Here is a 21,472-nt window from a genome sequence, read left to right as displayed (position 1 = left end):
CTTCTGAATATTATCTATCTGCTGTAGACATGACATGTTTTACTCCTCCGTGCTATAGTAAGTGAGTCTGCCTATGAGTCCTCTTCCTTATTGCAAACTGGAAAAAATTCCAATGTTAATAACTGAGCATCCATGAAAAATTATGGCATGGCGATAGCACCTCCCAACTTGGATATTGCTGTGCAATTATCGAAATCATTAAATTATAATTACTGCAGAAGTAAAGCTTCAGTCCTTTCTTTTGATCTAGAAACCTCTTTTTTTTCTCATAATGGAGCACGCCGCATAAACTAATTATTTCAGTCTTCATTTTTAAACCACAATACATATATCAGCACTGAAGTATTTAGCTGGGTTTTTTTATTCCTAAGGAAGATTTCTGGAGAACGGAAAAACCTTCCCATTGCGTTGTGAAATTTTGGTGGATCCTAAATATAGAAATCGATCAGTTCTGGATTTTTGAGTTCTTTCAATTTAAGGATTTTTTTTTCTTTCTTTCCCTTAATCAGCCAGCATGGTTATCTTAAGCAACTTGACATCAATGGAGCTACAGACATCTGGAACACGTCAGAATGACATCATTGCATGATGCCACGTAAGATGATGTCATGCTGCATGTGATGTCACTTCCTCCCTTGGCCCCTCCCTGAGTCCCTGACAAACTGGAAGACAAGCGGGGGTGGGGATGGGCACACATTTGCAAAGACTGAAGAAGGCGGGGCTTACCTTCAGATCGGTGACACGAGCAAAGACCAGATTGGTGAGGGCTTCTCCTACAGCCAATCGGGCGCCAGCTGAAGGATTTATAAGCCCTTTGATTGGCTGCTCCCCAAGAGCAGTGGCTCCTCCCACCGTTTCAAAGGGGGAAAGGGCCACCACGGCTACATCCGCCAGGGGTGTGTGGAGGGGACCGACACACTGTTGCTGGGCCACCAGCCCCGTCACCGAACGATCAACCTATGGCAGGGAAACAGGAAACAGGAAAAAAAAGAGGGAGAGATGGCATTAAATCAGCAGGAAAAAAAAATCAATATCTAAATCTTTTCCGTATCTAGGTGTCATAGCAGGTTCCTGGGTGATTAAAAAAAACAACTAAGCAGATATAGAGTTGGTGGTCTGTGGACTGGAGACCACAAGGAAATCCCAAGGCTATAGGCTACCCTGGGAAGTTGGAAAAGTATCTCAAAAGAAGGCAGAGCTCTTAAAGCTACACAAAGGGTCTGTTCTGTACCAGCCTACTACCGGCCCTGCAGAAAAGGCAGGGACAACCCCTTTACAAAAAGGCAAGAGGCTGGAACTAAGCCTGCCAAATTTATTGACACAAAACAGAGCAAACAGAGAAAAACAAAACACGAACCATGAAACAGGAGCTATTCAAACGGTTGCCTTCAGCAAACCAGCCCTCCCACACATTCCCCTTTTAAACAGTTCAAGGCGTGGCTTCTCTCTGCCTTCTTCCGAGGTGCCCCATTGCCTTCCTCTGTTTACTCCTGATTGACTGCCTCCTGCTTCGGGCGTCCTTGAACAGGGCCAGCTGTGGGTCATCTTCAACCACGCTGTCAGGCTCACACAGCTGGGTCTGCGTAGTGACCAGATGAGAGGGGCCTGGCTGAGGGCTCTGCGAAGCCTCAGGGCTGTCCTCTGCAGGCTCTCCAACACCCCCCTCCTCCTCTTCTGAATCATCCGACCCAACTGCCGAACCCACAGGCTGACCCTGAATCACAACAGGGTCTGTAGAGGCAACCCAACCGAAGAAAGCCCAGTCTGATCCAGAAAGTTACCTTATTTGTTAGGTAACGTTTACTAGCCACTGCCGGGAGCTTCAGAACCAGTTGAAGGGCGTCCAGCACGTTCAGGACCTTAGGAAGATCTAGAGGGCGAAGGGCTCGGTTTATGCGGTTCAAAACAAATTCCTGGGTGGGGGGGGGAGAATAAAAAACATAATATTATTAAGACTGTTGAAATATTCTGCTCTGTTCTTTTTTTTTTAAGTTTACCAATTTTATTAGTTTATCAGGATATCCAAGGAAAATAAAACAATAATGGGAAATTAGGGGAAGGAAAAAGGGAAGAAGAAAACTTGTGAGGTAAAAGGGGGGAAAGAAAAAAAATCAACTTTTTTTAGCACAGTAGAAGATAACAAGATTACCGCCTCAACTTTTTACTTTTACACAGCATTTCTATAATAAGGAACCTATCTAATCAGCAAAACTAGAATCAAAGTTCCTTTTTTTTCCCATCACAAGCACAAAATCCAGGAGCAATTTGCAAATAGAAACAAAATTAGGCAGATTATCTTCTTCAACCCAAGTTTTGCAATGTATGGCAGTGAAAGCTGGACCATAAGAAAGGCTGAGCGCCAAAGAATCGAGGCCTTTGACCTATGGTGCTGGAGAAGACTCCTGCGAGTCCCTTGGACTGCAAGGCGATCCAACCGGTCAGTCCTAGAGGAGATCAACCCTGACTGCTCTTTAGAAGGCCAGATCCTGAAGCTAAAACTCAAATACTCTGGCCACCTAATGAGAAGGAAGGACTCACTGGAGAAGAGCCTAATGCTGGGAAAGGTTGAGGGTAAGAGAAGAATGGGACGACAGAGAATGAGGTGGCTGGATGGAGTCACTGAAGCAGTAGGCGTGAGCCTAAATGGACTCCAGAAGATGGTAGAGGACAGGAAGGCCTGGAGGAACGTTGTCCATGGGGTCATGATGGGTCGGACACGACTTTACAGCTAACAACAACAACATCTTCTTTCGATAAAGCAATCAATTTAACCATCTCTGCTTCCCCCCCCCCGCCCCTTGCTGTGGGATGCCTGTGGCAGGCATCCAGGAGGGGCCGGAGGCTCTGCTCTGCCCCGGCCCCCTGATCGGCTCCTGATCAGCTCCCTGGCGACTGCGACTTCTCTGCGGATCAGCTGTTCGCCTATTCAGGGAGCCGGCAGCGACGGTATCGGTGGCGGCAGGGCCTCTCCAAGCCCGCCCCTGGTCCACGACAACCATCACAGCCATCCAGGGGGGGCCGGAGGCTCTGCTCTGCCCCGGCCCCCTGACCGGCTCCCGGGCGACGGCGGCAACATCTCTGCCCTGCCCCAACCCCCGCACCTGTTCGACTCCTCCGGCGGCGTCCCCAAGCGACCAACGGAGGCGCTGCGGACCAGCTGGGTAGCGGAGGCGGCAGCATCGTCGGCAGCGGCGACGGCGAGTACCCCGCGGGGCCCTAACCTGTCATCTCCCCACGGGCCCGAAGACCGGCGGGGGCAGTGGCGATGGGGCGCCTCTAACCCGCCCCCGAGCCGCTGCAACTGCTGCAGCCATCCAGAGTGGGGCCGGTGCCTCCACCCTCGGCTCCCTATTATGCCTCCCTGGCCAACAGCGACGCCAGGGATGATCAGGAAAGACCCCGCGGATCAAATGGATCAGCTAGGCGGCGGAAGAGACAGCCGCAGCAACCGCCCTGAGCGGGGCCGGGGTCGTTGCCCTGCTTCGACCTCCTGGCCTGCTCCTGAACAACGGCGGCATCTCCCTGGGATCAAGGAGGTGCCGCAGACCGGCTATGCGGACCCGATCGACCACCACCGAGGAGCCTTGATAGCGGCGCTGAACTTCTCCAGGCCCCGGTCACCCAATCTCACCGAAAACCCCCCGACGGCAGCACCACTAGATGCGGCGTGGCGATCTCCGTGCCGATCAACACCCCTAAAGACGCCAGGATGCAGCTGACCGTTGGAGATGACGGCGGCTAGACCACCGAGGCCATCAACATCTGGCCTCCTCCAGCTCCGAACCCCCCTGCCCTCCCTCGCCCCACAGGACATGATGGGCCTGGGTGCAAGCCACGGTGGCAGAGTGGCCTGTCCTACACCTGCAGCCCCATAGAGGTGAGAGCTCTATGGGGTATGCTTCACCCAGAGTGGGTCCTGGACCACCCCCAGAAGCAGAATCACAATCCATCGTGAGAGGATGGGGAGTGGACTGCTTCTGGGGTTCACCCAACCAAGTGGCAGTGGCTGGGTGACGGTCCAGATACCCACCTACCCGACTACACCCTCCTTCTAATGCTCCACCCAGGGGACCGCCTTCCCAATGCTCCCCAATGCTCCCTATGCGGCTTCAATATTCTTGCATAGATCTACTCGCCCTCAGGAGTTCCCCCCTCTCCTGGGTTCGTCCTGCCTTCAACTCATCATACCTCGATGACGGGCCCGACCATTGGGCCTCTGAGAGATGGCCAGGCAGGGTCAGGGGCCTCCATCACAAGACCAACAAGAGGCCCCTGGTTAAGTTTCTTGTTAAGTTTTTTGTCGGGTTAGGGAGGGGGGCGGGAAAAGAGTATGGCTGCTCGGGGAAGGCAGACCTTCCGGGTGCCATAACGCAGGCCAGGCTTACGACCATTCGCCATGGTGAGAAACGAGGACCAGTCGCCGACAATAACCGATGGCGTACTGACGAACATCCTATTCCCAGGATGGTGGGGAACGGCAGAAGGTGCACAAACAGAGGGCCGTATCGTCACCGGGAGTGTCATCTCCGCTCTGTACAAGCGGTGAGACGCTCCGACCCTCTGTACTTCCCCGGAGGTCCCGGGAGCGAAGGTGTGCAGCCTCCCATGCTAAGGCTGGTCTACCTGAATGCCAGGTCCGTAGCTAACAAGGCACACCTTGTTCGTGACCTAGTGGAGAGCGAGCACGCGGACCTGGCTTGCATCACGGAAACCTGGCTGGGCCAAGAGGGTGGTGTCCCTCTGGTTGACCTCTGCCCGCCAGGTTTCCAGGTGCTGCACCAGCCTCGGGCCCATGGGAGGGGCGGGGGAGTGGCAGTTATCATCAGGGAATCCCTTAGCCCGCGAGAGATCACCGTCCCTCAGATGGTCGGGTGTGAGTCTCTCCTACTGAGATACGGCCCGGGGGCGCAGTTGGGCCTGCTGCTGGCATACCTACCACCTAATCGTGCAGCGGCAGCCCTGCCCGAGCTACTCGATGTCCTCTCAGGGTTGGTGGTTGAATTCCCAAGACTCATGGTCTTGGGCGACTTTAACCTACCGTCCTTGGGAGGATCGTCCGATCTGGCTCGGGAGTTCATGGCTTCCATGGCGGCCATGGACCTGTCGCAAATAATTTCTGGACCGACTCATGAGAGAGGCCACACCCCAGACTTGGTGTTCTTATCTGGACGGTGGCGCGATGATATCGGTGGGGGTGCCACGACTATTATGCCCCTGTCATGGACCGATCATCACCTCGTGCGGCTAGACTTCCCCTTTGCCACCCCCCGCCGTGGGTGCGCGGTGCCAACCAGATGGTACCGCCCTAGGCGCCTAATGGACCCTGATAGGTTCCAGGCAGCGCTTGGGGACGCACATGCACTCCCTGCTCACAGCTCGGCGGATGCCTTAGTGGAAGCCTGGGAGAAGGCAGCCACGGAGGCTCTGGACCGAGTTGTACCCTTGCGGCCTCTGACCCGGTGCAGATCCCAGCGAGCCCCATGGTTCACCGCGGAGCTCCGGGAAATGAAGCGTCGGAGACGGGGCCTAGAGAGCCGTTGGAGATCCAGTCGATCCGAATCCGACCGATTGCGATTAAGAATCCTCACCAGGTCTTATCTCGCTGCGATAAGGGTGGCAAAATCCAACTACTTTTCCACCCTCATCGCGTCCGCAGATAATCGCCCGGCTGCCTTGTTCAGGGTGACTCGCTCCCTACTGAACCAAGAGGTGAGGGAGGAACCCTTGCAGGGTCGAGCCGAGGAATTCGGTCAGTATCTGCTGGATAAAATTGCTCGGATCCGAAACGGCCTGGACTCCAACTGGGCTGAGTTGGAAGAACAAGGCATGGACAGTCTTGTCGACGTCATCTGGGAGGAATTTGATCCTGTGACTCCTAAGGAAGTGGACAGGATTATGAGGAGGTTGAGCTCCTCCACATGCTTACTGGACCCGTGCCCTTCCTGGCTGGCATATGCAGCTCGAGAGGGGACACGAGGCTGGTTCCTGGCGGTCATCTCCGCTTCTCTGAGGGAGGGTCACTTCCCCACCGCCTTGAAGGAGGCGGTGGTGAGGCCTCTCCTCAAGAAGCCCACCTTGGACCCATCCTCATTGAATAACTTTCGTCCAGTCTCCAATCTTCGCTTCCTTGCGAAGGTTGTTGAGAGCGTGGTGGCGCACCAACTCCCTCAGATCCTGGATGAAGCGGTTTATCTAGACCCGTACCAATCGGGCTTCAGGCCGGGCTACAGCACGGAGACAGCATTGGTCGCTCTGATAAATGATCTCTGGAGAGCCCGGGACAGGGGCCATTCCTCTGTCCTAGTCTTATTAGACCTCTCGGCGGCTTTCGATACCATCGACCATGGTATCTTGCTGCGACGCCTCAGGGGACTGGGAGTGGGAGGCACGGTTCTGCGTTGGTTCTCCTCCTTTCTCCAGGGTCGCTCGCAGTCGGTGTTGGCAGGGGGACAGAGGTCGACCCCGAGGCCTCTCGCTTGCGGAGTCCCTCAGGGGTCGGTCCTCTCGCCTCTCCTGTTCAACATCTACATGAAACCGCTGGGCGAGATCATTCGCAGCTTTGGAGTAGGGTACCATCAGTATGCTGATGACACCCAGCTTTTCATCTCAACTCCAAACAACATCAGTGATGCCCTCGACGTGATGTCTCGCTGCCTGAAAGCGGTCCGGGAATGGATGGGGAGGAACAGGCTTCAACTGAACCCGGACAAGACTGAATGGCTGTACGTACCGGCAAGCCAGGATACTCAGAACATCCCATCCCTTAACATCGGGGACAAGTTACTACCCCCTGTTGATAGGGCCCGCAACCTGGGTGTCCTCCTTGACTCGCAGCTCTCCCTGGAAGATCACATAGGAGCTGTGACCAAGGGGGCCTTCTCCCGGGTTCGACTAGTTCGCCAATTACGGCCTTATCTGGACCTGGATGCCTTACGTACAGTCACCCATGCTCTTGTGACCTCTCGCCTAGACTACTGTAACGCTCTCTACTTGGGGCTGCCCTTGAGATCCACTCGGAAGCTTCAACTGGTGCAAAGTGCAGCGGCACGGACACTCTTGGGAGCCTCCCGATACTCCCATACCACACCTCTCCTCCGTGCACTGCACTGGCTTCCAGTTGCCTTCCGTGTGAAGTTCAAGGTGCTAACAATGACTTACAAAGCCCTACATGGCATGGGTCCGGACTACCTACGGGAGCACCTTCTGCCAATGTCAGCACCCCACCGTCCTGTGCGCTCCCACAGAGAGGGCCTCCTCAGGGTGCCACCGCTCAAGGAATGTCGGCTGGTGGCCCCCAGGGGGAGGGCATTCTCAGTGGGTGCGCCAGCCCTCTGGAACAGCTTACCAACCGAAATCCGGATGGCCCCCGACCTCCGCACCTTCCGGCGCGAATTAAAAACTTATCTGTTCCAGCAGTCTGGCCTGGCCTGATAGCTCTAATCTGGGGTCCCAGCTTGTATTTTACTATTGTTTGTTTTCACTATTGTTCATTCTGTATGCCTACCTTATTCTGTACACCGCCCCGAGTCCCTCGGGAGAAGGGCGGTTTATAAAAACAAATAAATAAATAAATAAATAAATAAATAAATATATATTTCTGTTTGCACTTATCAATCTATACAGACTATCTTTGTTTATATTAACAAAATCCACTATATTCTTTCATATTCCTTAACCTTAAACGGGAAAAGAACCACTTTTTTACATCCATTTTGAAACATTAAATTTTTCAGTGATAGCCCTCTCTGTTCCAACCAGGCAGGGCTGATGGTGAAGGAGCATGGGAAGACAAGTTCTGCAACATTTGGAGAGCCACAATCTGATCAGTCTCCCTGAATTAAAGGACGCAGCAGCAAATACAGGTAGTCTCAAGTTATGACCACAATCACAACCAGAATTTATGTTGTAAGGCAAGATAGCTAAGTGAATTGTGCCCAATTTTAGAATATTTTTTGCCACGTTTGTTAAGCAAATCACTGCAGTTATTAAGTGAATCTTGTGGTCATTAAATGAATCCAGCTCCTCTCCTCCCCCCCCCACTGACTCCTTGGAAGCTGGCTGGGAAAAATCAGAAAACCATGGGGGGTTTCTGCAATGGTCATTAAATGCAAAGACTGGACATAAATCCCTTTTTTCAACTTCAAGCGGTCGCTAAATGAATGCTTGTAAGTTATGTATGTTACTAACTTAACAGCTTATTCAGTTGTGGCAAGAAAGGTCGTAAAATGGGGCAAAACTCTCACTTAACAACTGTCTCGCTTAGCCACAAAAATTCTGAGCTCAATTGTGTTCCTAAGTCAAGGACGACCGATAACTATGAATCCTTCTCCAAATTTAAGAAATTCCTGAAATTGCTCACAATTTGCTCTCAAGTAGGATTCTGTAACTCTGTTCACCAGCATCCTTGGTGAATGTTAGTTGGGTTGTTTATTTGTTCATTCATGCCCTTCCATACCTTGCGTGGCATCTTCCCAAGGACCCATTCCAGGTTCAAATTCACAGGTGTGTCTCTTTCTCCTGAATCTCCTTTCTCCACCTCTGCCGTACTTGCCGGAGATTTTGTGTCATCCACCAGCACAATCTGTCAAGAAGAAGAAGAGGCAACTTCTTCACACACTATTGGCCAAGCTTTGGTTGCTTAAGTAGAATTTATTGAACAATCCATCCATGATTTGATCCTCTTAGGACCCTGAAATATAATGCAGGATTTACAAGCCACCACAGACGGGATTCCCCAATAAACTAAGCCGGGGTCTCCAAACTAGACAATTTTCAGTCTTGTGCATCAATGAAAAACTCAATCATCCAGGCCAAAACTACAGGCAGTCCTCAACTTAAGACCAAAACTGAGCCCAAAATTTATGTTGCTAAGCGAGACAGAGGTTAGGTGTGACATTTACAAGATTTTACGACTGCTCTTGCCCGATTTGTTAACTAAATCACTGCAGTTGTTACAATTAGAATCACGGTTGTTTAAAGGAATCTGATTTCCATTCACTTTGCTTGTCAGAAGGTCGCAAAAGGAGATTACGTGACCCCCGGGACATTGCAACCGTCATAAATGTGAATCAGCTGTCAAACATCCAAATATAAATCACGTGACCATGGGAATGCTGCAATGGTCCTAATTGTGAAAAACAGTCAGAAGTCACTTTTTTTCAATGCCTTTATAATTTCGAACAGTCACTAAATGAACTAATGTAAGTCAAGGACTGCTTGCACCCCCCAAAAAACGTTAAAATCATGGCAACTGGAAGAAAGTTTGTTCTAGATGCCATGATTTTAACCTTTTTAAGATTATTTAAGTCTTGTGGACTTCAATGCCCAGAATTCCCCAGCCAGCATTGTAATCAGCTCTTGTGACTTTCCGACAAGTAAAATCAATGGGAAAGCCAGATTCACTTAACAACCGTGTTACTAGCTTAACAACTGCAAGGATTGGCTTTACGACTGTGGCAAGAAAGGTCATAAAATGGGGCAAAAGGTCACTTGACAAAAGTCTCGCTTAGCCACCCAGCTTTGGGCCTCAATTATGATCATAAGTCAAGAACTACCTGTAGATTAATGTTCCTCCACCGTCGAGGCTGATTTCTCTCCTACCTTCCCGTTGCCCGTAATTTTGCCAACGAAGTCAACAGGACATCTTTCGCGGGAAGCCAGGCGTTGCAGAAAATCAGCTCGGCGGGGTTGAAGCAGGAGAGCATTCGATTCTTGGTACTCGGCCCCCCAGATTTCCAGAACACTCAAAGTGGGATCTCCCAGCTAGGAAACAAATGAGAGAGAGAGAGAGAGAGAGAGAGAGAGAGAGAGAGGGAGGGAGGGAGGGAGGGAGAGAGAGAGAGAGAGAGAGAGAGAGAGAGAGAGAGAGAGAGAGAGAGAGAGAGAGAGAGAGAGAGAGAGATTTTGGGAAAAAAACCCATTTCTTCGGTGCTGGGTTTGGAGTGGAAATATTTATAATATATATTGAGGATCAGGGTAGATCAACCACTGCAAGGCTTGAGCAAAGACACACCTGGAAACGGCTCGCATAGATTGTAGCTCCGGCTGGCTCGCTCAGCTCCTTCAAGACATTCCCTAAATGAAAAGAGAAAGTTATTTAGAACACTCCGGAAACATGGTCAAAATTCTTGGAGGGATCAGCTGTTGCAATTTCTCCCAGACATCTCTTGTAGAGAGCAGGAATTCACAAGGAGGGATGCGCCAAATTTAGGGTTCCAGGAATGTAAAACTCCCTATAAAACTGAAATGTTCTAGATCACACGGATCATGGATCCAGAGGTTTTACAGAGGTGAATCTTCAGAGAGGAGGAACTATCAGATTACCCCCAAAAAAACAGCCAATTCAGTGCTTCTCAGAAGAATAGATTTTGCATATCTTGTCAATAACTTTTCATTCACTCAAATGTAAATGTATTTCTTTGGACTGCACTTATCCCGTATTAAATACAATGTCTGAGGGCCACACACCTCCCCCTCACCTTAGGCCCTAAGAACATCGGCCTGGCTTGACACTGAGAGCGTGACATTTTTATTTTAATCACCCAAGGGAGGATAGGAAACTTAAGCTAGCGCTCTCCATATCGTCTTATATTTCATCTCCCATCAGCTCCAGTGGCTGGGGCGCTGGCAATGGATGGTGGGACATGTAGTCCAGTACCAATTCTGTCTCTCCAAACGAGCTACAATCACTTCCAGGTAACCAAGCCATTACTGTTTGCATTGACACTCCTGCTTAGTTTAATAACTTTTATAACTGATGATTTTAATGCTTTTATGTTGCAAACCACCCAGAATCATTGGACATGAGATGGGCAGCAAAAAAATTCAATAAAATAAAATAAAATAAAATAAATAATAAAATAAAAAATAAAATAAAATAAAATAAAGCAAAGCAAAATAAAATAAAATAATAAAATAAAACAAAGTAAAATAAAATAATAAAATGAAATAAAATAATGAACTAAAATAAAATATAAAATAAAATAAAATACAGTAAAATAAAATATAAAATAAAATAATAAAATAAAATATAAAATATAAAATAAAATAAAATATAAAATAAAGTAAAATAAAATAATAAAATGAAATGAAATAATGAACTAAAATATAAAATAAAATAAAAATATAAAATATAAAATAAAATAAAATATAAAATAAATATAAAATATAAAATAAAATATAAAATAAAATAAAATAATACAGTAAAATATAATAAAGTAAAATAAAACAAAATAATAAAATAAATAAAATAAAATATTCTTCGGTTTGTCCTTACAGGTAGTCCTTGAGTTATGACCATAACTGAGCCCTAAGACATGATGGTTGTAAAGCAGATCACCACGTGACCGTACCTGATTTTACAACCTTTTTTTGTGGCGGTTGAAAAGCAAATGCTGCCGTCGTTAAGTGAACCCATGGTTCGCGAGAGCTGGTGCCCCTCCCTCAGGGCCCTCCCTCCTCCAGCCCTCACCGTTGCCACCGGCTCCCTGGTCGTGCAAACTGCAGATGGGATTGTTGTCTCCACTCTCCACGCAGCCCCGAAGGACCCGGTTCATCTTCTGCTCCATCTCGGCATCACCACGCTGCACGGCCCCAAAATCCAGCTCACTGGCGTTGTCGCCTTGCACCTAAATGCGCATGGGAGAGATTGTGGCAGGGATACAATGGGAAGAGTGCTTAGCAACCACAATCACGAAGCAACCACAATCCAGTCTAGCAACTCTCTTGCTAAGGGCTGCAGTCACTAAGCAGAAAATCCTGTGACTGCAATAGGCTTATGACAGCACTTCCCCTCCGGTTGTTAAATGAATTACCGAGGTCACTAGGTAAGACATCGCATGACCACGACAGGCTTATGATGTCACTTCCCCTTCAGACATTAAGCAAATCACTGCAGTCAATAAGCAAGATATGCAACCATGATGGGCTTAGGATATTCATTTTCCCTTTGGTCATTAAGTAAATCACTGTGGTTATTAAATGAGGCAGCATATCATCTCAATAGGCTTATGGCATCACTTCCCCTTCAGAGCTTAAGCTAATCACTGCAGTTGTTAAGTCAGACCTCACCTGACCATGATGGGTTTATGAAATCCCCTTAGGTCATTAAGCGAATCACCATGGTCATTAAGTGAGACCTCACATGATCTCAACAGGCTTATAAAGTCACTTCCCCTTCAGTGGGGAATCACTGCAGTCGTTGAGTGAGTCATGATGTGACCACAGCAGGCTTATGGTATCACTTCCCCTTAGGTCATTAAGTGAATTACTACTGTCACCAAGTGAGACCTCACATTAGCTCAACAGGCTTATAAAGTCACTTCCCCTTCAGTGGGGAATCACTGCAGTCATTGAGCGAGTCATGACGTGACCAGAGCAGGCTTATGGTATCATTCCCCCTTAGGTTATTAAGTGAATCGTCATGGTCATTAAATGAGATGTCATACCACAGCAATTTGCAGTTTTACTGCCGGCTTCACCACTGCCTCTGCTTGCCAGAAACCAGCTGTGAAGTCTACAAATGCCCAGAGGATTGTGGGGGATTGCAGTTTTTTTTAAACAGGTCATAACTCCGAATGGTCGTTAAATGGGTCAGGCTGTGAGGGAGGGCTACCTGTAGCTTTGCCACCACCAGTCCAGAAGTACAAGAAAGGTGGTTAGCCTCTTCTTCCTATCCCTGCTTTCTTGAACCGAAGTTGCTGAAAGAGATCTAGAACAGGACTTTTCAACTTTTTCACCCACTGTGCCACTTTTAGGATATGGCCACATCCGAGTACCACCAATCGCCTAACAAGGTGTCAAAAACTTGATGACCAAAAAAAAAAAAAAAGTAAAAAAGTGATGAAGTACAGGTAGTCCTCGACTTACAACAGTTTGCTTAGTGACTGTTCGAAGTTACAATGGCACTGAAAAAAGTCCCCCCCCCCAAGCCACAGCCGAGCAAGACACCTGCCTACCCGCCCGGCAGCAGTCTTCCTCCTGTCCGAGGTTTTCATTGTTGTGAGCATTTCTGTTGAGGATTGGCAGCGGGGGTGGGGTGGGGGGTTGTTTTTTATTTCCCCCCCCTTCTGTTGGGTGGTTGCAGCAGGTTTTGGTCACTTCACACGACCCTGGGACACTGTGACAGTCATAAATATGAATCTTGCCAAGCATCTGAATGTAAATCACAAGACCCTGGAGATGCTGCAACATTCCAGCTGATCGGCGCTTCTTCTGGGCTCAGAAGCGCCAGGATCAGCACCAAGCTCCAGCTGGAGCCTGGCACTGATCCTGGCACTTCCACTGAGCCCTGACAGCCCCGAAGAAGCGCTGATCCTGGCGCTTCCGCTGAGCCCTGAAAGCCCTGCAGCTCCAGCCGTCTCTCGCTCTGGCTTGTGCAGTGCTGTCACCAGTTCAGCTAATTCCCCTCCTCTACTACCACTTTTCTAGGATGATCGCGTACCACCTGCCAGGTGCCAATGTACCACAAGTGGTACCTGTATCACTGGTTGAAAAGCCCTGCTCTAGAGCAAAGGAGAAAAGCTCTCTTCTCGTGTTACCTGGATGGATGACGCAGCTCCTCCTCCCACACCAATTCGGTAGACGGGGCCTCCGACTTTCACCACATCCATCCCTGTAAAAGAAGAGGAAACGCAGCGGTTAAACCACAGAATGAACTCAGAGCTGAAGAAGCTTCTTGGATGAGAAGTGAAACGTCTTCAGAGGAAAAAATGAGAAGATCCAGTTGCCTCTTGAAAAAAAGCACCTTTTTGGACAACCACCACCTGGATGACTGAGAATCGCCATCGGCATTTAGAGATGCACTTTGGGATGAACGCCTTTCGAATGGTGCGGGAGGATGAATGGATTTCCAGAAAACACTGCAGACTATAGGAACCATTTGCGCTTCAGTCTGAGAGGCAGACAACACGGACTCATCCCCAACAGCCTGTCTTCAACAGCGAAGGCACCCAGGGCAAAAGCCTCCTGCAACCATTTGCACTACTCAGGTGATCCTGAGGACACAGGTAAACCTCCAAGTGGCCTCAACGACTCTCTAAAAGAAGGCAAATGACCAGCTCTCTGCAAGGAGTATAAATCCTTCCATTCCTCACCACCCAGCCAGAGCTGAAGAAGCTTCCTGGATGAGAAGCGAAACGTCTTCAGAGGAAAAACAAGAAAGTCCAGTTACCTCCTGAAAAGTCACCTTTGGGACAACCATAGACACAGAGTGAATTTCTGACATGGAGATTAAATTCAGCTTGGGGTAACCACTGGCTGGAATAGAGGTAGTCCTTGACTTACGACCACAATTGAGCCCCAAATTTCGGTTACTAAGGAAAAACGTTTGTTAAGTGAGTCTTGCCCCACTGTCTCCCTTTTCTTGCCAGAGTTGTTAAATGAATCGCTGCAGTTATTAAGTTAGCAACGCGGTGGTTAATTGCATCTGGCTTCCCCATTGACTTTGCTTGTCAGGAGGTTGCAAAAGAAGATCACGTGACCCCAGGACTCTGCGGCCTTCATTGGGGATGGGGATGCTGCAATGGTCATAAGTGTGAAAAATGATCGTTAAGTCACTTCTTTCAGCGCCGATGTAACTTTGAACGGTCACTAAACAAACTGCAGTAAGTTGAGGACTACTGTAGATTTGGGATACAATATGCTACAATCCTGACAAATCCTTACCAGGCTGGGGCGTTTCCTTGCGCACATGTATGTCTTCGATTGCTCCAATGCCTCCGCTGAACATGATGGGCTTGATCCATTCGTGGCGCTCACCGTCCCCCAGGCGCATCCCGAAAGAGCGTGCGAACCCTAGCCCAAGGAAGACGGTTGAATTTAAACAATTGCCCTTTCCCACGCAATCTTGCACGTCCCTCTAGTTCAGTGTTCATCCCCAACCATGGTGGCTTGAAGGTGCGTGGACTTCAACTCCCATAATTCCCCAGCCAACCCAACTTTGGTGGCTTGAATATGTGTGGACTTCAATTCCCCAGCCAGATCAACTTTGGTGGCTTGAATATGTGTGGACTTCGACTCCCAGAGTTCCCCAGCCAGCCCAACCTTGGTGGCTTGAAGATGTGTGGACTTCAAATGAATTCTGGGAGTTGAAGTCCATGCATCTTCAAGCCATCGAAGTTGACAAATACTATTCTAGTTCTTCTGCCCCTTCCCATGTTCAGCAGCCAACATTTTTTCACTAAACAAATCACAACTTCAAACACACTTCTGTTTGGATTTCAGGAGCAAGCCACCATCAAGCTCACCTGCCAGCACAGGTTCCCCAAATTTGTTGCCGTAGTCCGAAGCTCCATCACTGGCACCAATGGCTACTTCCACAGGCCGTGCAAAATTATCAGGGTACACAAAAGATACATCTTCCCAAGGCAAGGGATATCCTAAAAGGCAGATGTAAAACAGAATTATTTCTTTTCCAGAGCTATGTAACATTCAGATCACCTTTTTTACATTTATTTTTCATATTCCTTGCAGTCATCTGGTCGTTAGTACTCTTTCTGAGAGTAGTTGAGTGGCCTCCAAGTGGCGTCAATGACTCTCAGAGAGAGTACTAATGACCAGATGACTGCAAGGAATATGAATTCTTTCATTCCCCACCATTCAGTCAGAACTGAAGAAGCTTCTTGGATGAGAAGCGAAACGTCTTCAAGGAAAAACAAAGAAATTTCAGTTGCCTTTTGAAAAAGCACCTTTGGGACACTCACCTGGAATATGTAAATTGCCAAAGCTGTAGCCGGCAGTTCCAGCAATCACATGAGCCCCACGACCTGTGCATTGAACATCCCGGATTCTCCCTCCTGTCCCAGTGGTGGCACCACTGAATGGAGCAACTCCTAGAAGAGAAAGAGAAGTTGCAAACAATGAGACTGTTCTGTTCCAGCCTACACCGGCCCCGTTTGTGTGTCAGGGACAACCCCTTCTTCCTTTAAACAATCAACAGGCTGGAAAAAAACAACCCAAATTTATTTACAGTTCAAACAAAAAGGCAACAGAATATTTCCTTCAATAAATGATTCAAAATATGAAACAAGAGTTAACAAACAAGAGTCAAACAGATTAGCAAGAACAGACCAGGATTCTCTTTGAATGTCTCCAAACGGTTGCCTTCAGCAACCAGCCCCACTCACACCTTCCCCTTTTATTATCAGTCCCAAGGCGTGGCTTCTCACTGCCTTCTCCTCCTCTCAGTGAGTTGCCTCATTGATTTTCTCTGCTCTGCTCTGCTGGATTGCCTTCTGCTTCTAGCGTCTCTGAACAGATTCAGCTGTGACTCCTCTGAGTCCGACACCTCGTACTCAGACAGCTGAGCCTCATGAGGAACATGACCGGAAGGGCCAGGCTGAGAGTCCTGCAGTGCATCAGAGCCTCCCTCTGACACCAAAGGCTCTCCAAAACCCTCCTCCTCCTCCTCAGATTCATCGGACTCAGCTGCTGGGAGCACAGGCTGACACTGAATCACAACAGAGACTTGCAAACAATAAAGGAGAATATTTGTAACTCAGATTGGAAATGAGGGGGCTCCTTGGTGTTCTTGAGCTTGGTTGTTTTCTTGCAGACGTTTCATTAGTCAAACTAGGTAACCTCATCAGTGCTAGTCACTAACACAGCACTACATTAGCACTTGTGACGTTATCTACTTTGAGTAATGAAACTCATGATGTTACCTAGTTTGGGCAAAAAAACAACCAAGCCCAGAGAGCACCAGGGACCTCCTTTCCACAAACTCCACTCCCTTCTCGTACTGATGATGTTACCTAGTTTTGGTAATGAAACGTCTGCAAGAAAACAACCAAGCTGAAAGAGCACCAGGAACCCCACAGTCTCCTCCTCCAACCACAACTGAGCTCTCAAAATTTCTATTGCCAAGCGGGAGAGTCATTAAGTGATTTTTTTGCCCCATTTTACGACAGTTGTTAAAACCAATCACTGCAGTTGTTAAATTAGCAACAGGGCTGTTAAGTGAATCTGGCTTCCCCATTGACCTTGCTTGTCAGAAAGGTCACAAAAGGGCAATTACATGCCCACACTGCAACCATCATAAATGTGAACCGGTTGCAAAGCATCTGAATTTGGATCATGTGAAAATGGGGATCTGCAACAGTTGTATTTTGATCATGCGACCATGGCAATTCTGCAGTAGTCGTAAGGGTGAAACATGGTCACAAGTCACTTTTTTGTTTGACATTGTAACTTTGCATGATAACTAAAGGAATGGTTGTAAGTCGAGTAGATTAGGCAACTGCTTAACTGTACTTTACTTGAAGGAACTGTTGAGTAGCTAAGCTATGATATGAAACTATGGTATCCAAAGAAATACAGGTAATCCTCAAGACATGACCGTAATAGTGTCTACCCACTACAGTTGTCAAGAAGGAAGCTTCGGCAGCTACGTGCCTCTACATTTCAACTAGCCATTAGAGTAAGGTGGTGGGAGGGAGAGGTGCTGCTTTAGAAGTGATGGAGAAATGAAACCTCTACAATTCCACTGAAGACAGTGAGAGCCTGAAACCTTTCCAAGGACACTGCAGCAGGTGTGGAGAAGAAGCAGACGGTTCCCATAACAAAGTGAAATTGTTTATATGAACTACGTGAGAGGGTGGGGGTTTGGCCGAAGAAATTATTGTTTAATTCTATTAACTGGTGTCTGGGAACCTCAGAGTTAGTTTTGCTTCAACATCACCATGCCGTGTATTCAATAAACAGTAAGATTTTCGGAAACGGAATGAACCTGGAGTTTTATTTTTGATTCTCGCGCTGGATGTTGACAACAGTTGAATGATGGTTGTAAAACAGGTTGGATTTTTACAATGTTTTTGTGGAATGAATTTTGCAGGCACAATGTCAACCTCCAGTTCAAGTATGTCCATGTAGCTCATGTAAACAAGTTCTCTTCGTTATGGGAACCATCTGCTACCTTCTTCATACTTGCTAGAATGTCCTTGAAAGGTTTCCAGACTGCCGACTCTCAGCAAACTTCCATAAAACTGGAGAGGTTTCCTTTCTCTAACTAGCGCAGTCGAAAGCATCACCTCCCCCCCCCCACAGCCCAAGGTGAAAACAAAGAGGCAGGCAGCTGCCAAATTTTCACTCCTGACACACAAGTGCAAATTCATTGTTCACTATGGGCTCAGCTTTGCCGAAATCCAGAAGTAACTGCTGTGTTTGGGCAAAACCGTCGTTAAAAACATGGTCATGTGACATGTGACACAGCAAACAGCCCTAAATGCGATTGTGTTGTCAAGCACCCAAACTGTGGTCACATGACTGTAGGTGTATGGGACAACCATTGGATCCAGGTCACAAGTCCCCTTTTTCCAAGTAGGTTGTAACTTCAAACGGCCACTTAAGTGACCACTCGTAAGTTGAAGACAACCCGTACAGCCAAGGGCAGAAAGAATGAAAGGCTAAACCAGAAGAAGGCAACCTCGCCTCTTTTATGACCCATGGACTTCAACTCCCAGAATTCCTGAGTCAGCTGACTCAGGAATTGTGGAAATTGAAGTCCATGAGTCATAAAAGAGGCGAGGTTGCCTACCCCTGGCCTAAACCAAGTTATCTTCTGGGATAACACAATCTGCAAACGCAGCTGAACTCTAGGCGAGATAGGTGGCTGATCAATTTAGTTAATAAATAAATTTTAAAAACTCTTGCTTGCCTAAGATAATAGTATTTTAGGGGTAAGACTCCAGAGCTTACAGTTCTTTTTTCCCCCCTATGCATGTATCTGTGGCTTGATTTGAAGCTGAAAATGATTTACAAGACCCAGTAGGACAAAAGCAAAGAATGCAACTTTTAAAACACGCTTCAAATTTTTCTGCCTCCTGGTCACCCTTGGTTTCTCTGTTCAACCAACCATGTTTATCAGGTCCCTGCTGAGCTGTGTCATTTCGGTAGCAATGTGAATAACAGCACAACAGAGTTGAAAGGGACCTTGGAGGTCCTCTAGTCCAACCCTCTGCTCAAGCAGGAAACCCTATAGCAATTCAGACATATGGTTGTCCAATCTCTTCTTAAAAACCTCCAGTGTTGGAGCACCCACAACTTCTGGAGGTAAGCCATTCCTCTGGCTAATTATTCTTACTGTCAGGAAATTTCTCCTTAGTTCTAAGTTGCTTTTCTCCTTGATTAGTTTCCATCCGTTGCTTCTTGTCCTGCCTTTACATGCTTTGGAGAATAGGTTGGCTCCCTCTTCTTTGTGGCAGCCCTTTAGATTTTGGAAAACTGCTATCGTGTCACCCCTAGTCCTTCTTTTCATTAAACTAGACATACCCAGTTCCTGCAACTGTTCTTCATATGTCCTAGGCATGAGATCTGATTCTGGGGTAAAGCACATGTTTTGCATGTATCAGAGGCTGGATGTAATCTCTGAAACCTCCACTTTGAGACAGACAGAGACAGGCAGACAGACAGACAGATCTCCATACCAGCAGGAAGGTCGTTGTGCAAAGAGGAGGTGTTGAACCTAACAAATGATGGACTAGAAAATTTGTCATATGATCAGTAGAAAATTTTTCTAGTCCATCATTTGTTAGGTTCAACACCTCCTCTTTGCACAATGACCCTCCTGCTAGGCACACTGATGCTTGCGTAGACTTCGATTTCAGCTCCCACTGTCAAACTGTCTGCGTTTGATGATGAAAGCTGCGGATGATGGAAACTGTCGTCCCCAAACAACCAAGGACTGCCAAACCACTAACCCTAAGGTTGGTAGCACTGCTTTTCCAGGGTCTTCTGAGGCCACCGCAGGAAGCGGGTACCTCCTCCTGCAGCCCTGGATTGTGGGTCACGCTTTTGGCTAACTCACCCGTGGGAAAGTTGTGGGTTTCAGCTGTGAAGATGACATGTCGGGTGGAGGTCCGCTTCTCAAAGGGGCTGGCCTTGGATGGGTCACTGGGCCAGAGGGAGAGGACTTCCCTGCCTTGAATTGCACTTGAAGGAGAAGACACAAAACGTAAGCTTCAGGAATGCATCAAAAATGAAAGTCTTCTTCGCCCTGGTGCATTGGGACTACAGCATCCAGAATTCCTTGCTCTTCAGCTGTACTGATTGGGAATCCTGGGATCTGTAGTCTCCCGAGGCATCTGAGAAACATCCAACTGAGTCGAATGGGTTCCACTTCCCTTCCTCAATGGCTGCGCCAAGTAGTCCTTGACTTATGACCGCAATTGGGACGGAAACTTCCATCACTAAGCAATGGCGTTGTTAAGTGAATTGCACCTGATTTTGCAACCATTTATTTGCAATGGTCATTAAGTGAATCATGCTACTTATTGAGCAAATCTTAATTAAGCTTTCCCCATTGACTTTGCTTGTTGGAAACCCCCCGAGTAAATTACTAACGGCATTCACACGACACTGCAACCAACGTAAATACATACCGGTTGCCAAGCACCTATATTCTGACCACAGCGAGGCTGCGATGGTCATAAAGGCAAGCACTGGTCATAAGTCACTTTCTTCTGTACCTTTGAATAACTTCGAACGGTCATTAAATGAGCGGTTGTAAATCGAGGACTATCTGTCTTGCCAATCTAGCAATTCCAATTTTCAGTTGCCGGGTGGGGGAGAGACACAGAGAGAGAGAAAACGGGAAAACACCCACCTGCTGTTGTCGCAAAATTTGATGACGTTGTTGGGATTGCTCCGTTCTTGAGTTTTCATGATGGACTCGAAGAGCGATTCCTTCATTTCCTTCCCGTCCACCAGGAGGCGCCCTTTGAAGAACCAATGCCGGCTGTGTTCACTGCGGGGGGAAACATCAGGCAGAAGGAAAGAAAAAATAAGAAAGCGATTTCAAAGCTGCTTTTTCTTTTCAGGAGGCAACTGGGCTTTCTTGTTTTTCTTTTGAAGGCATTTCGCTTCTCATCCAAGAAGCTTCTTCAGCTCTGACTGGATGCTGGGCATGGGAAGGATTTAGATTCTGTCTTGCAGACAGCTGGTCATTTGCATTCTTTTAGAGTCGTTGAGGCCATTTGGAGGTTTCAACGAACTGTTGAAAGTTGAGGGCTGCCTGTATACGTTTATCCATAGGAACTGAACGGTAAGAAGGGATTCCATTTTTCTTAGGTCAATTAAACTTATTTAGGTCCTAAGAAGGGGGGGGCGAAGCACTAGAAATTGAGGCATTCACCTTTTATTCTGGATCATATCATAACATTCATCTCCTTCTTTGGGGGGAATATAAAATTCCAGAAATACATTGTCTTCTCTCTCTGCTTGTTAACTCTTGCTTTCCTATTCTCTCTCTAGAGCCGGGGTCCCCAAGCTGTGGGCTGTGGCCCAGGGCATGCTAGCCACGGGGCCGTGGGACAGGCTGGCCAGTGCGCGCATGTGTGCATGCACACACACACCCATTCGTGCTAGCGCCATGCCGTGGGGCGTGAAAACAGGACACCGCCGCGCCTTGGGGCACAAAAATGGGACGCCGCTGTACCTCGGGGCATGAAAACAGGGTGCTGCACCATGCAAGAACGGG

At 47.9% G+C, this 21,472-nt stretch overlaps 1 protein-coding gene across 1 annotated transcript in view; it reads right to left on the bottom strand.

Moving 5' to 3' along the window:
- LOC308676034 (phosphoribosylformylglycinamidine synthase-like) overlaps positions 1-21,472 on the bottom strand; it is a 76,289-nt gene that overhangs the window by 38,429 nt on the left and 16,388 nt on the right. Inside the window, exons 7-18 of the mRNA XM_081341740.1 lie at positions 20,600-20,740; positions 19,802-19,926; positions 15,702-15,830; positions 15,246-15,377; positions 14,665-14,793; positions 13,539-13,612; positions 11,471-11,627; positions 10,013-10,074; positions 9,601-9,762; positions 8,456-8,581; positions 1,782-1,913; positions 727-957 (exon numbers count right to left, since the gene is read on the bottom strand). Of these exons, the coding sequence (XP_081197866.1) occupies positions 727-957; positions 1,782-1,913; positions 8,456-8,581; positions 9,601-9,762; positions 10,013-10,074; positions 11,471-11,627; positions 13,539-13,612; positions 14,665-14,793; positions 15,246-15,377; positions 15,702-15,830; positions 19,802-19,926; positions 20,600-20,740 (1,600 nt within the window). The remainder of the gene's footprint in view (positions 1-726; positions 958-1,781; positions 1,914-8,455; positions 8,582-9,600; positions 9,763-10,012; positions 10,075-11,470; positions 11,628-13,538; positions 13,613-14,664; positions 14,794-15,245; positions 15,378-15,701; positions 15,831-19,801; positions 19,927-20,599; positions 20,741-21,472) is intronic.

This window comes from Vipera berus (genome assembly GCF_964194415.1).
Source record: "Vipera berus genome assembly, chromosome: W".
In the NCBI taxonomy this organism is placed as follows: domain Eukaryota; kingdom Metazoa; phylum Chordata; class Lepidosauria; order Squamata; family Viperidae; genus Vipera; species Vipera berus.
This window is presented reverse-complemented; position numbering and strand designations above follow the sequence as displayed.